Source organism: Cajanus cajan, chromosome 1 (genome assembly GCF_000230855.2).
Source record: "Cajanus cajan strain Asha chromosome 1, NIPB_CcT2T_4, whole genome shotgun sequence".
NCBI lineage: Eukaryota > Viridiplantae > Streptophyta > Magnoliopsida > Fabales > Fabaceae > Cajanus > Cajanus cajan.
In genome coordinates this window covers 46,912,293-46,927,845 of record NC_138517.1, presented here as the reverse complement: position 1 = coordinate 46,927,845, position 15,553 = coordinate 46,912,293, and the positions used below count along the sequence as shown (strand labels likewise).

Genomic DNA, 15,553 nt, shown 5'->3' with positions numbered 1-15,553 from the left:
TGACCAACACACCCCTGACCTAGACATCGTCATCCCATAACTAGTTGTAAAAGGCCCTTCACCTAATAAGGGCCAAATGCACACTAACCACCATGCTCTCTTTCATGCCATGAACAAAGACAACATTTTCCTCCCAAAACAATTAATATCATCCCATTGTGTCCATAATGAGGGCACCTTAAGAACATTTGCTTTGGCCTAGTTGTACTACCTTGCCTAATCTACCTCCATTATCTCCTTAAGTTTCATCCCCCTTTCTTTTTTCCAAAGAGCAATTAACTAATTAATGCAAGAGGGGGAGGTACAACATACTTGGACAAACGTTTTTTCTTCCTCTTACACTTTCGCCAATCGCTGATGTTTTCCTTCACCGTCGTAGCAGAGTAACTTTCGCCATGAATTAAGAGTCACTCATGGTTGTTGATAGACCAATTTTTCTATATTTTTCTATGCATTGGTTTTGGTTTAGTTGACTTTTATTAGTATCATATTGTGATATATTAGCTTTGATTTGTTCTAGTGGGTCATTTTGGTCTTAGTTATAAATTTTAGTTAATTTTTTGTAATTTTTCCTTTTTTGACATTATTTCTTGTGTAGGTCATATTTAGAGCTTCTGATATCAGATTTGGGCATTCTTGGTGTCCTTGGAAAGATAAGAGAGAGTTCTATAACTTCTATGTTGAGAGAAAGGGCCAGTTCAAATGTTAAGTGACCCAAAATTGCATTGCAAATTTGCGACCCTAAATAGTATCTTCTTTTTATTTTTAAAATGTAATGATAGGATTTGTTAGTAATGTAATTAGTTGATTTAGTGAGTTGGGCCATTAATTACTCAAATTAGGCCCATTAGTGTATTCTATAAATAAGTGTAATACATGCACACTTGAGATCATGTACATCATTTTTCAAAATTGAGATGCTTCTCCTAGAAGTCTATCAAATTTCTCTCTCTCTCAAATTTTCTCTCTTGCTTAGATGTATTGGATTGTTGTAACATGATTATGATGCATGGCTAGTTTGTTAATCAATTCTAGATTTTAAGCACTACAGTAAAATTCGAGTTTCCAATCTTTTTATCGAACGAATTCTCTATTTCTCTTCTTCTCTACTCTAGTTTTTTTCTTTCATTTTTCATGATTATGAATTTCATTTTAGATCTAGAATGGAGATTGAAGATTAATTTTATATCTAAATTTAGATTTATATTAAGACCTAAAATAACCTAAATCACCTAATTCAACCATTATCGTTCTTGAATTTTATTAAAATTGTGAAATTGCGATTGCGTTTCATGTTTTGATGAAATTCATAGATCTAGATTTAGATCTACATTTTTAATTAAGTTTATGTTGAATTAGGTTGATTGAGAATTCAAATTTATTGTTGAACTATTGTCGGAACTCGAAAAATTATGATTTTGTCCACAAATGGTTTTGACTTCCATTTGAAAATCTCATCAATTAAGGAATGTTTGAAAACTAGACTAATCCTTTACCAGTGGTTTTTGAAAAAAAAAAAGGTTCTTAGGAGCCACCACTAACATTTTATTTAAAACTTCGAATAAAGGAAAAGGTTTTCGAAAATCAATAATGGCCTTGACAACCAGAATTGGGTTTGGAGGTCAATTACGTGTAGTGAAGGTATTAGGCACTCTACAACACCCTATTAGGTACCTTATGATGATTTTAACATTATGAGGAACAATAATTTAAACGTTTACCCCTTTTATTAATTAATTACATGTTTAATGTCTACATGATAGCGATAATGTTATGAACACATCAATTATATAAATACAAAGAGAGAAATAGAGAGACTTAAAAAAAATACCTTCGGAGCAAGCTTTATAGAAAAAAAAGGTCTCGAATCTGTCAGAACCTGAAAAATTCTGATCTTATCCACAGATGATTTACTTTAAATATGAAAATATCACCAATTAAGGGTTTAAGTGGCATTTCATTTGGATTTGAGGCTTGTGAATGATACCTAGGCGTGACCATTCATGCATGCTTCAATTTCAAATGAAATGCTAACCTAAATTACATTCTAATGCACATAAGGTTCTCTTTATCCTAAAAATGTCCTAAACTACTTGACCTAAACTATAAGGTCAAAAATAAACTATACAATAATTCCTAAAGCAAAAAAGACAAAGGAAATGAGACCAATATAGGCTATGTAAAGCCTATGGTAAAAAATGCCCAAAATACAAGGCAAAATGAATACAATGAAATAGTCCTAATCTATATACAAATTTGTTAGGCCAAACCTTAAGATGTAATGGCCCACATGAAGAGTAGCTTGGGCCTAGAAAGCCTACTATCCTTCAAGCTAGCCAATCCCTCATGTATGCTCCTAGCCATGGCTTTAGTAATTAGGCCTTTGGCCCAAGGTCTTCCATCATCCCCTCCCTCTTGAAGAGGATTTATCCTCAAATCTGTAGGAACAATCGTTCTGCCTCTAGGAATGGTTATTCCCAACCTAAAAGAGGGTTTTTGACCCCTTTTTGCATAGAAGAGCTTCCTACATGTTCTGTGTTCAGTCTCGACTTGCTTTTGTGTCCTCCTCGACTTTAGGGAGTTGCTTCTCTCATCTTAGAAGCTTCCTGACCTTCGTAGATAATGCCTAGACAAAACCTGGTATCTACAACTGCCCTTTTTTACTTGTCTTTTGGATAGCAAGACACTACGATTGCATTTTCCAAATGCAAGTAAAGACATGGACATTTTATTCGGATCTTTAGCTTTCTGTCTCCACAGGGATCATTAGGGAAAGAGTGTTCCATGGCCGTTCTAGGATGATGGTGGTGTTGGTGCTCGACAAGATTTGTTGATATCTTGCAGCTGAGTGGATGAGTTTATTTTTACAGAGCTTTTCCAAGCTCGTTAAGGAACATTGAGTTCATCTTTATCGAGCTTCTCCAAGCTCGGTGAGTATTTTATGCTAACCTCTCTAGGTCTCACGAGTGTTGTTGGGTCAGCCTATCCAAGCTAAACGAGGATTGACAGTTCCAAATCAACCAAGGTATTATATGAGCCCAACCTCCTCAAGTTGGGTGGGTATTAGTAGTTCCAAGCCAATCGAAGGTACTATCTGAGCACAACCTCCTCAAGGTGGACGGGTATTAGCAGTTCCATGCCAACCGAAGGTACTACCTAAGCATAGCCTCCTCAGGTTGGATGAGGATTGGCGATTCCACATCGACTAAAGGTATTATTTGAGTGTAACCTCCTCAAACTGGATGGGTATTCGCGGTTCCATGCTGACCGAGGGGCATTTATAGGCACCTTACAACGTCCTAATATGGTACCTCATGATGAAATTAGCATAATGTACAATAATAATTCAAATATTTACTCCCCTTTTATTAATAAACTATTTACATTTGAATTTAAAATTACACGATCTCACTTGAGATGTCTACTTGGTTGTTTTTATTGATTAACAATGTTGTATGACAAGAATAATATATTAAAGGAAGGATTTTTATGAAATACCTCTTGGTTGAGCTTTATTGGATCTTCAATGGAAAAATATAGGCGCTTTTTGGCAGTCTTTCGCACTACAATTACCTCACAAAACTCAAGAAATATGAGGGGAAGGAAAATAAAAGTATGTAGACTCTACATAGACTCTTTGAGACTAATTTTTTTGGCCTCTAACACTGTTCACGAGCCTCCTATTTATAGGCACGAAAATCCACCAAAACGGGCCATTCTGGACCTTTATGTTACATGTAAAATTTGAAACTAGAACAACTCATTCCTAAAGCAGAACGACATATTCTAGATTTGAATTTTGCATGTAACAGACTAGGTCAGAATGGGGTGTTCTGACCTAGGGTTATAGGCTATTTTCTAAGTTTAGAATGACCCATTTTGGGTTACTAAATTTGGCCCTATGCATTTTGGACCTTTGGATGTCATGTTTCCCTACTTTGATGTTGTTTATGGGCCTTCAGAAACTCCTTATTCTTATGTTAGAACTCCATTTCCTTGTTTATGTGCCTTGGACGAAATTAGGTGTCTATAGATGCCCCACTTTACTTGTTCTTTTGAATAGCTATGTGTTGCTTTTCTAAAGGCAAGTAGACATTTTGTTAGGGTCTTCTCTTTGTCTCTTTATGTAGGCGCTTCCACGTCGTTTCTTTTGGATAGATGGGTTTTCCTGTATCATTGTTCTTCAGAGTAGTTGAGTGTTGGGTTGCGTACTCCATTGGGTAACAAGGATTGCAAACTGTACCACCTGATCTTCTATCTTCGTATAGATGCTCCATGCCATTTCCTCTAATTGTTTTTCTATGATAATGAGGTGAGGATCTGAGTCTTCTCTTTTGCTTTGACAATAGGTGCCTCCACATTATTTCCTTCAAGTAGATGGGTTTACCTGTATCCTTGCCCTTTAAAGCGAGTGAATGTTGAGTTGCGTGCTCTATTGGGTGGCAAAGGATGATAAACTATACCACATAAGCGTCCGACTTTGTGTAGAAACTCCATGTTGCTTTTGCTTATCTTGTGATATTGTGATTTTATATATTGCTTGCTGAAGAGGGAGTATATTTTAAGCTTAGCCTTTCCAAGCTAGACTGATATACAGGCTTTAGCCAGCCTATGATGAGTGTTTCTTGTTCCAGCCTCTCCAAGCTAGACTGGTATTAAGGCTCCATTCGACATTTCCAAGCTTGTACTGATTTTGAGGATCCAATAATCTTTTTCGAGCTTGTACTGGTTTTGAGGGTCCAATAACCTTTTCTAAGCTTGTATTGGTTTTAAGGGTCCAACAACCTTTTCTGAGCTTATACTAGTTTTGAAGGTCTAGCAACCTTTTCTGAGCTTGTACTAGTTTTAAGGGTCCAACAACCTTTTTCGAGCTTGTACTAGTTTTGAGGGTCTAGAACCTTTTTTGAGCTTGTACTAGTTTTGAGGGTCCAACAACCCCTTTTAAGCTTGTACTAGTTTTGAGGGTCTGGCAACCTTTTCCGAGCTTGTACTGGTTTTAAGGGTCCTACAACCTTTTTCGAGCTTGATGAGTATTCTTTGTTGTGTGAGTATTGTGATGCCTCCCCAAGCATCTCCATTGGGGAAGTTTGGTGGGAATTTTGTGTTATTCCCGCCATGCGAGTATTATGATGCCTCTCTGGGCATCCTTTGGAGATTGGTTGGTTGATGATTAGTTGGTAGGAATCTAGCTAGTGTTGCTCCTGCCAAGGTGAGTATTATGATGCCTCTCCAAGCATCTGTATCGGGGATGTATGGTGGGAATTTTTGTGGTCTTCCCGCCATACGAGTATTATGATGCCTCTCTAGGTGTCTTCTGGAAATTTTTCTGACTGATTGGTTGGTTAGCAAGAATCTTGTGTTGCTCCTACTGGGTGAGTATTATGATACCTCTCCAAGCATGTGTTGTGGATGTTGGAATTTCTAGGAGAACTTTGTTGATGGTCTGTTTGTGGGAGTGTTGTTTGGGGTGGTGCTCATTGAAGTGATATCTTGACCACCTGGAGGTAGGTGTGGATGTCTTGAGTTTTGATATTATTTAATTAATTATATGAGCTCTATTTTATTTATGAAACATGAGTTGTTATTATCATTTTAATTAGTGAAGTAGGAGACATTTTTATAAAATGTTTTATTAATATGTAAGCTTATGTTTATGTTAATTATTAAAGAGGGAGTATGTTTAATTATTATTTATTTTTATGACAAAGGAAGAAAGTGTGTTTTGGTAAATTATTTATTTTATTATTATTATTTTATTTATTTAAGAAAAAAGTTATCAGGAGTTAGGAAGTTACCTGAGGCTACCAAAATCATTTCACGCTTTTGACTTCATTTTCCTTTCTACGCTCTCTAAAGACCAAGGAGAACCAAGAGAAGGAGACCAACCAAATTCTGCCTGTGCTTCATCTTCTGCTCATCAAGGTACGAGGAGAGTGAGAAACCTCACTCAAGGGTGTGGGAATGATTGTTAGCTAGAAGGATTAGCCCCCAATCCCTTGCTTGATGCATGCTTCTAGGAACGGGCAAAATATGAATGTTTTTTATTTTGATATATGAGTTTTCTGTTGTGTTCCTTATTGGGTGTGATGTGTGAATATGTGTTTAATTTCAAAAATAGATAAGTTTTGATATGAATTAGAGTGCTTTGTGGGTTCCTGTGAGAAACCCTTTGAGGAACAATTAGGGATATGATCTGTTGATGAGAATTGAGGTATTTTATGTAAAATTGAATATGGATTTATGTTCTAGGTGTTATTTGGAGGATTTTTACTGGTTAATTTATATGATTACATATTTGTTGTGAAAAATCGCTTGATTGTGAAATATAGGTTCGTGCTTAGGGCGTCAGACGTAGTTCTTCATGCTGGTCGCAAATTAATAATTTTCCAAGAAAATTGAGTCGGGCTTAGGAAAGTTGCGCTGGGTGCAAGAAAATTGCACCAGACGCAGGAAAGTCACGCCGAGCGTGTGTGAAGCTGCGCTAGGCAAATTTCTCTTCTTTGGGCATGGCATTAAATTCGTCGGGCACACTCAGGGCACGTTGGGTGTGCTACTCTACTTTGGTGCGACATCTAATTTGCCGAGCACGAGTTAGGGTGCCCCAGGCGTGACCCTTGCTGATGTCTACATGTTTCTGGTGTGTTTAAAGGTACAAATTAGATGTGAATTGTCTTGTACTGATTTGATGTGAATTATGTGTTCTTATGAATGTTATGATGAAGAGGATCCCTATGTGTGTGACCTTATGAATATGACTATGAAAAATGTGATATGTGAACAAGTGACATGAAACATGATATGATGTGACAAGCGAAATGTTGAGTCAATGAAGTGTGAATGTGTGACATGCATCATGTACATCAATGTGATGTGTAAAATGTGGAGTACACCGTTAGGGAAGACCCTCTTTGTGTAACAATTGGGGGAGTCCTAGGGGATAACATGGTTTGGATGTCTTGATTCTGCCTATTTGTAAGCACAAGACGTAACTTGCACAACTTCGCTATCCCTACTAGACCCTAGTAGTATATCCTTCTAGTTTAGAGTGTATAGGTAGCTCCTTACATGTACTCTTAGACTACCTTAGGTGTATTGTTTAGGCAGCACACTAGTAATTTATGATAGGTGACTGGCGTAACATGCATGCATGTATGAGTTGAGTCCACGACATCATTGCATGATGAATGATTGTGTATGTGTTACTGTTGTATGTATAACTTGAATTTGCACCTGATTAATGTGTAGCTATGGTTGTGCTTGTTATGATTTGTGTGTGTGTTGCCTAACTGTTATTTTTACACCTGAACCCGAGTGAGATGTTTCTCACTCCCCTTTTTGCTCTATGTGTATTTTTATTGTGTTGCAAGTGATCATCAGCATGAGGATGTTGGTGAAGAGGTTTAAGTCTCATTGTGGGACATGCTCTGATAGGATATGTGACATCGAAGCTTAATTATGATTAGTTTAAGACTTTAGTTTCTTTCTTTTGTTTTGGAAAACCTTTTACTTTATTTCTTCTATAATTTTCGCAAGTGAATTATGATTATGTTTGCGAATATGAATCCTTTACCTCTTTGTTATTTGAGACTTATCTAATTGAGAAAGTTCTTATTCATTCTAAATTTTATCTTACAATTATTGTATATTATGTTAGGGTAGAAGGTGTCACAAAAATAAATTGCATATAAAACAAAATTGCATTTTGTGATGGTTTGTAACTACAAATACTAGTGCTCAAAGAAAATTGGCTAGAAACTATGTTTGATGCATGCCAACCTGGCAGTTCTTTTAAATGCTAGAAATACCTTTTGTGGCAGTTTTAGACTCCCAAAACTTGAAAATTTAACCGCCACAAAGTTTTTTTTTAAGTGCTAAGTGTTTGAAGAAGTCTTTAGAATCTCTTAAATACAACTAGTGTCTTTCAAGAAAGATAAAACAACAAAGAAAGAAAGCAAATATGTATCCTAGGCATATCCTATGTGAAAGTTTGGGTGGACACTTGAAAATCTATCAACATGTTTTCACAAGCTCTAAAATGCACAAGATTACTTAAGGAAAACAAGTAAATTGGAAGTTTTGGATAAACACTTGGGGCCTTCCAAACACTTCCAAAGAGAAAAGCCTTTACACAAAGAAAGAAATACATGGAAAATGGAAAATAAATCCTATTATTACAACTTTAATTGCTCCAAAATTACTTCTTCTACACTATAAACAAACAAGTGTTAGAGGCAAAATCAACTCTAGTGTGTTTGTCTCTCTTGAGTGTTTCCTCTCCAAGTCTTCTTCCAAAGGAGAGTCTCCTAAAACAACCTCCTAGGTTTTCTATCAACACTTCAAGATGATACCTTATGGTCAAAGTCTTGGACAAACCTACACTTGTAGAAAAGGCACCACAAACACTAGAGGAAATTTTAAGACATGCAATAAAGCCACAATTAAAAAAGGATAAACTTAAAGAGAAATAGATGCGATAAAACTCAAAGAGCACCAAAGAAATAAACAAGTTAAAATTAAAACACAAAAGTTAGAACTCATAAGGAATCCTAAAATAGGCTCTATAATAGATTACAAAAGTAATAAAAAAAATCCAAATCTACTTTCAAATTACAAATTTTAAAATGTGACTAAAACATTTACAAAAAAGAAAATATAGACTACACAAGTAACCCAAAGCTCTACATGAGCTTGAACTTTTGAGCATAATTTCATCACCTATTTTAAATATATACAAATCAATTAATATATTTTAATAATAATTATAATGATATAATATAATATAATGTAATATATATATATAACGTATTTTTATAATATAAATAATGATATTATATGTAATAAATGTATCATTATAAAATATCACAAGTAACCTTATTTTGGATAACAATATTTCTTTTATATATACTATAATTGATATTAAAATAATAATAATAAATATAATGTAAGACCGTAAATTCTATTGTTATTGTTATTATTGATTTTGTTAGTGTTTAAGGTAACATATATATTTAATTATATCATTATAATTTATATTTATAGTAAATTATTATAATTATGATAAAAATAAAAAATGATAATTATAAATAAATTAAAAAAACTCTATAAAATTAATAAATTGATTACTATATTATATAAAGTCAAAATTAAATTAAAATTTAATGTTTAACTCATTAGTTCTATCCAAATATATAATTTTATGACAGCCTTAATCACTATAAAGAAATATAATCATGTGCTTTGTCAATTAATAACAAAAGAAAACAATTACTATGGCATTGGTATGTCACATTTGCCTCCATGACAGAACCTTATTTTACAATAGATATAACGAATTTGTTGAAAATATTAATGAACTAAATATCTAGATATGCTAAGAATAATGTCAGCAATGGAATCAACAACATCTGCATATTTTGGGAGCATGGAGGGATCAGGAAAACGAGGATCAGAAGGTGAGTCTCCTAAGATACAATCATCAACATTTGTTAGTATTCCAGAAGCACCCACATTCACGCCTTCATAATCTCCCTTCTTCAACATCTCTTGAGTGTACAAAACCTGACCAAGAGCACCCTCAAAACTGAAATGTACCAAACACAATGTGTAATGATCTTTTGTTTCAGAATTATCAGCACTTTTAATCAACGAGTTGATTAAGTTGATCGTATCAATGACTTTGTCATGTGCCACGTTAATGGTGTATTGGGCAAGAGTAACAAAGTTTGCACTAGGTTTTGAATTGAGAAGAGTTACACAAAATGAAGGGTTTCTAGTTTGCTTACAAATGGCATTGATTTCCCCAGGTGAGATTGCATAAGAGGATGTTGTAAATAAAAAGAACACCAAGACAAAAGGAGAGAAATTATAAGCCATTGTATTTTCTTTTCTTATTTCTCTTTTTCCTTGATCTCTCTCTTTTATTTCACTATTGGTTTTGGTTTGATATATTCAGCGGGTACAAGACTCTTTTTATAGCTCTCAATCGACTAATTAAAAAATATTAAAGAAAATTAATATTCAAAGAGACGTATGACTAATAAATTTTTAACGATTTGAATATTTTAATTAGAAATTTTTATTTAAATTAATTTAACGTACGGTTACTATATATTCTAGTACATAATATAGTAATAATCAAAACTTTGACTAGTATAATTTTTATAATTTGAAATTTCAAACTAATAATGTAATCACGTATTTTTATTCAAATTAATTGATAGTATCAATATATTTTAATATACACGATTATAATAGTTAAGAAATTATAATCGAGTAGTAAAAGAATATAATTGATATGATTTTTATGATTTGAATATTAATTCAAACTAATAAAACATGTATTTCGATTAAAATAAAATGATAATAGTAATAATGTATATTGTAATTAAATTTGATATCATATTCAATTTAACGAAAATCTGTATAATAAATAATTTTCAATCTTGTCTATATATATTTATCAAATTATTAATTTCATAAATTATATTTTATTTAGTCAAAAATATTATGAGTTAATAACATCAAATATAATCTCAGTGCATATAGTCATTTAACTTAACATTATATAATTATCTATTTTTAAACTAATAGTTAACGTATTTTAACCATATATTTATGTACCAAAAAAATTTAAATATTTTTTTATATAAAACTAATCAGAATATAATTATAAATTTGTTTATGAATCAAAGTAAACAAGATTTATTTATAAATATGTTTTCAACAAATTTAATTTATAACTTTGTTTTATAGAAGAAAAACAAAAACTGTTTAATAAAAATTCTTAAATTTATTACAACTTTAATATATGGGTTAATTATTATTATTTTTCTCTCATTTTATGTTAATTTTTCATTTTTAGTCTCTCAAATTTTTTTGACTAAATTATTCCTTTAGTTCTTTTATTTATTTTTTGATTTTAATTCAGTCTCACTATTATATATTAAATGAGTTAATTTAAATATAATTTTATTTAATTAATATTAATGTTTGAATTTTTTTTAATCCGATTTAATTAATTAGTAGTGGGATGAGAATAGATCAAATTTTAAATTAATTTCTTTAAAATTTGTTCCAATTTGACCTGTTTAATAAAAATGTCAAATATTTAAACTTAAAAAAAAATTATTTATACAAAAGGGTCAAATTTAAATTAATAGATCAACCTATTTATTTATATAATGTAATAAAAAGATAATATCTATATCATTAAAAATATAAATAAACAAATAAATTTATAAAATAAAAATAAATTATTAATATTTAAAATATTTTTTATACAAATATTTTTTTCATTACAGGTTTACAAGTTTTCGACATGTGCATGAGTGTACATCAACATACATGGTTACGTATCCTTCAATAGAAAATGATTTAGTTTTATTCCTATATTTTTTTAAAATTTAAATTTTAATAATATTGAGTAAATTATATTTTAAAAATATTTTAATTTTTAAAAATTAAATTTATTGACCTAATTAATATTAATAATTTAAATAAGCTAATAAATCATATCAGACTTTAAAAAGGTTAAATCAAACTTATAAAAAAAATTTATGATAAATTATTTTATTTAAATTAATTGAATATATGGTTACTATATATTCTAATATATAAATATAGTAATAATCAAAACTTTGACTAGTATAATTTTTATAATTTGAAATTTTAAACTAATAATGTAATCACGTAACGTTCTTATTCAAATTAATTGATAGTATCAATATATTTTAATACACAATTATAGTAATTAAGAAATTATAATCGAGCAGTAAAAAAATATATGATTGATATGATTTTTATGATTTGAATATTAATTCAAACTAATAAAACATGTATTTTGATTAAAATAAAATGATAATAGTAATAATGTATGTCGTAATTAAATTTGATATCATATTCAATTTAACGAAAATCTGTATAATAAATAATTTTCAATTTTGTTTATATATATTTACCAAATTATTAATTTCATAAATTATATTTTATTTAGTCAAATGAGAAAATATTACCAAATATAATTTCAGTACATATAGTCACTTAACTTGAAAATTATATATAATTATACATAATCTATTTTTAAATTAATAGTTAACTTATTTTAACCATAAATATATGGTTATGTACCAAAAAATTATAAATATGTTTTTATTTGAAACTAATGAGAATATAATTATACATAGTTCTAGCCCCTCTGAACTCCCTCGCTCTCACCTCCCCACAACCACCCATCCACCCCAAAGTCCACCCGTAACCCTACCCATAAACCTAAGTCCAAACTAGAGTTATCAAAACGGGTCAGCCTAATCTACGTGAGCCGGCCCATCTTAATTCATTTTAAAAATGGGTTAATTCAACCTGGTTTACTTTTGATTTTCTTAGAATTTGTCTGGTCCAGCCTAGCTCACCACGGGTTAGTGGGTTATATGGGCCAGCCCACCAACCCACCAAAAAATAAAATAAAAATTATCAACAAAATTCAAAATTTCAAATTAATTATAAATTAACATAATAGTCATAAAATTAGCATCATTAATAACCATAAGTCATAACTCATCATACAAAATTAAATACAAACCATGATAAAAGTCCAAATTAAAAGGTTTCAATGTCCCATCATACAAAATTAACTACAAATCATAATCAAAGTTTAAATTCAAAAATAAAGTGTTTTAATGTTTTATCATACAAAAATCTTGCAAAATAGACTTAATTAGAGTCTTGCACGGAAATGTCAATAACAAATTCTTCTCTTTGCATATCCATTTTATCTCCATCTACAAATTAGGAAAAAAAAGTGTTAGGATGAGTTATTGTAAAAATAAATAAGAAATTTCTCATTATAAAAATTACCTAATTCTTCAAAACCATGCAACCAATTTTGAGTTAGAATGAGTAACTCTACATTTTCAGGAAGAATGGTAGACTGATACTTAGTTAGCACCCGAGACCCAAGGCTAAAAGCGGATTCACTAGCAACTGTAGTGATTGGAATACTCAGTACATCACAAGCCATTCGAGAGAGGTTTGGATAGCGATCATGACAATCCCTCCAATAAGCTAACACATCTAACTTTTCATGTAACTTTGGATCAAGATTTCCTTCCTCCAAATATAGATCCAATTCAGATTTTCCATTAGCAGTAGCATTTTGGCTCAAATAATCAACATATTCCTAAGACATTACAAAGAAAAAGAAATTCAATATTTAATGATAATGACTAAATAAAAATTAAATTAAATAAATTACTTTAAAAATTATTAACTTACATCAAAGGTATCAAGTACTTGCTCATCTTCTATATATGAAATTGGTTGTGGTGGAAGAAGAGACACATTAGAAGTTGAAACATTTGAGTCATTTGATTTTACTTTCTCATACTCTTCAAACAATTCATAAATTTTCTTTCTTAAAGCACTAATTTTCTCTTCAAAAGTAGAAGGTTCAATTTTTCTATAAGCAAACTGAATAGCTCCAAACTTCATCGTGGGTCAAGAATAGCACCAATGGCAACTCACAATAATCATGTTAATACTTTGAAAAATTAGTCATCATTTTTGAAGCCGTCTCTTTAATCTCTAGATCTTCACACATAACAAATTCATGCAACAATTTTTTAATTTTCTAAACTTGCATAAAGTACCGATTAGATGTTGGATAAGTGGAGCCTGATATCAAATTTGTCATGACAAAAAAAGGCTTCAAGAACTCGTACATTCTTGTAGCCTATTCCATTCATCATCTGTTGGGCAATGAACATAATTCCTATCTCGAATAGCCAAACAACCAAATACACGTTTGTATTTAATTACACCATCAAGCATAACATAAGTGGAATTCCATCTAGTGGGCACATTCATTCTCAAACCCACCTTAGTATAAATACCCCTCACTTGAAGCACACATTCTTTGAAAGCAATCTTTCTAGCTTTCGATCCTCTTACATATTTTATACTCTTTCTAATTTTTTTCAAAGCACCACTAGCCACCCCCAAACCCTCTTGAACAATGAGGTTCAGTATATGTGCACTACATCTCACATGAAAATATGAGTTATTACAAATCAAACTGTTTAGTAAATTAAATTGTGCTTTCATAAAATTTACCATTGTGTCATTGGCACTTGCATTGTCCAAAGTTATGGAAAACACTTTCCTATGTATCCCCCAATCAAGCAAGATTTCAAAATTTTGCCATTTTATGACCACCATGTGGAGGATCTAACTTAGAGAAGGCAAGAATCTTACTATTCAGTTTCTAATTAGAATCAACAAAATGAGCAATTACACAAATGTATCTTTCCTGAGTTATGCATGTCCAATAGTCAGATGTTAAGCAAATCCTACTATTAGCTTTACGCATTGCATTTTTCACCTTTACTTTTTCTTCATCATGAATCGTCCAAAGGTTAGAAACAACTATATTCCTACTAGGAATTCTTAACCCAAGATATAAATACAAAAATAACTCTCTAATCCACTTATACTCAACAAAACTAAATGATAACACATGTTCAATAATAGCCCTTGAAAGCAAATCTTCAAAATGTTTTTGATCTATTTCTTTAGACCTTAGCTTGCCATCTTGATCAATTATCATATTTTCAATTTGTGCAGATTTTTGTTTTTGTTTTAAGATGTCACACTTTTGCAAATGACGTAACATGGATGAAGTTCCTATTTTTACACCACTACAAACATATTCATTACCACAATGGTTGCATTTAGCTTTTTCTTTACCATCTTTTACCCCAAGTTTAGTAAAATTATCCCAAACTTTAGACGTGATTATTTTAGGCTTCTTAATTGTTAGAATCATCAATATCTTCAATAATAAGAGAAAGTTGTTCATTTAACCCAACATCAATAATTTGCTCATGGGTTTCAGATTCCATTCTGTATATTGAAAGCATTAATAAAAAGAAAGTTACTTATACAATTAAACACCAATATATCACTATTAAGAATATATAGCAAGAAATTAATAATATATAACAAGGTATTAAAACTATTAATGATAAGTAGTCAATGCCTCAATGGTAACTCTACAAAGCTGCAATAAAAGAAACAATACCATCATAAAAGATATTTTTAATAATTTCTTAGTTTTTAGAGACTAATATAACATCTTTTATATTTAAGTATTGATTTGAGTGTTTCCTCTTTAAATTAGTAGATTTTTTCTTTCTTTCTCTCTTAAAATTCTAACACGAGATGATATTAAGGGTGGTCAAGGTGGTTTTTAGTTTTAAAAATTAGCAATGACATACTCCATTTCATGCTCAGGCATAGGATTCAAATTTTGAAAATATAATCATCTACAATTTATGCTAATTAGTGTTAATAATTTAACATTACAATTGGTTTTTTAATAATTTAATATTACCAATTGCTATATATATTACAACAGACGACATCATTTAATACTTCGAGTTTGGGCTTTGGTTTTTGGCACGTTTAAAAAAATTAAAAAACCCTTTCTCCTTTATTTTCTTTCCTAGTTCCCTCTGTTGCAACAATTTCCTCATACTTTCTCGTGAATTGAATGAAATTG

General features: G+C 31.1%; 2 protein-coding genes across 2 annotated transcripts; both read right to left on the bottom strand.

Moving 5' to 3' along the window:
- Window positions 1-9,345: 9,345 nt before the first annotated feature.
- LOC145954617 (pectinesterase inhibitor 1-like) lies at window positions 9,346-9,873 on the bottom strand. Its single transcript, XM_083069280.1, has one exon. It carries the CDS (start codon window positions 9,871-9,873, stop codon window positions 9,346-9,348), a length of 528 nt encoding a protein of 175 aa, XP_082925406.1.
- Window positions 9,874-12,333: 2,460 nt separating this feature from the next.
- On the bottom strand, window positions 12,334-14,915 carry LOC145953968 (zinc finger BED domain-containing protein DAYSLEEPER-like). The gene is made up of 2 exons (XM_083067703.1): window positions 13,270-14,915; window positions 12,334-13,174 (listed from the first exon to the last, which is right to left on the bottom strand). Exons 1-2 carry the CDS (start codon window positions 13,483-13,485, stop codon window positions 12,800-12,802), a joined length of 591 nt encoding a protein of 196 aa, XP_082923829.1. The 5' UTR covers window positions 13,486-14,915; the 3' UTR covers window positions 12,334-12,799.
- Window positions 14,916-15,553: the final 638 nt, after the last annotated feature.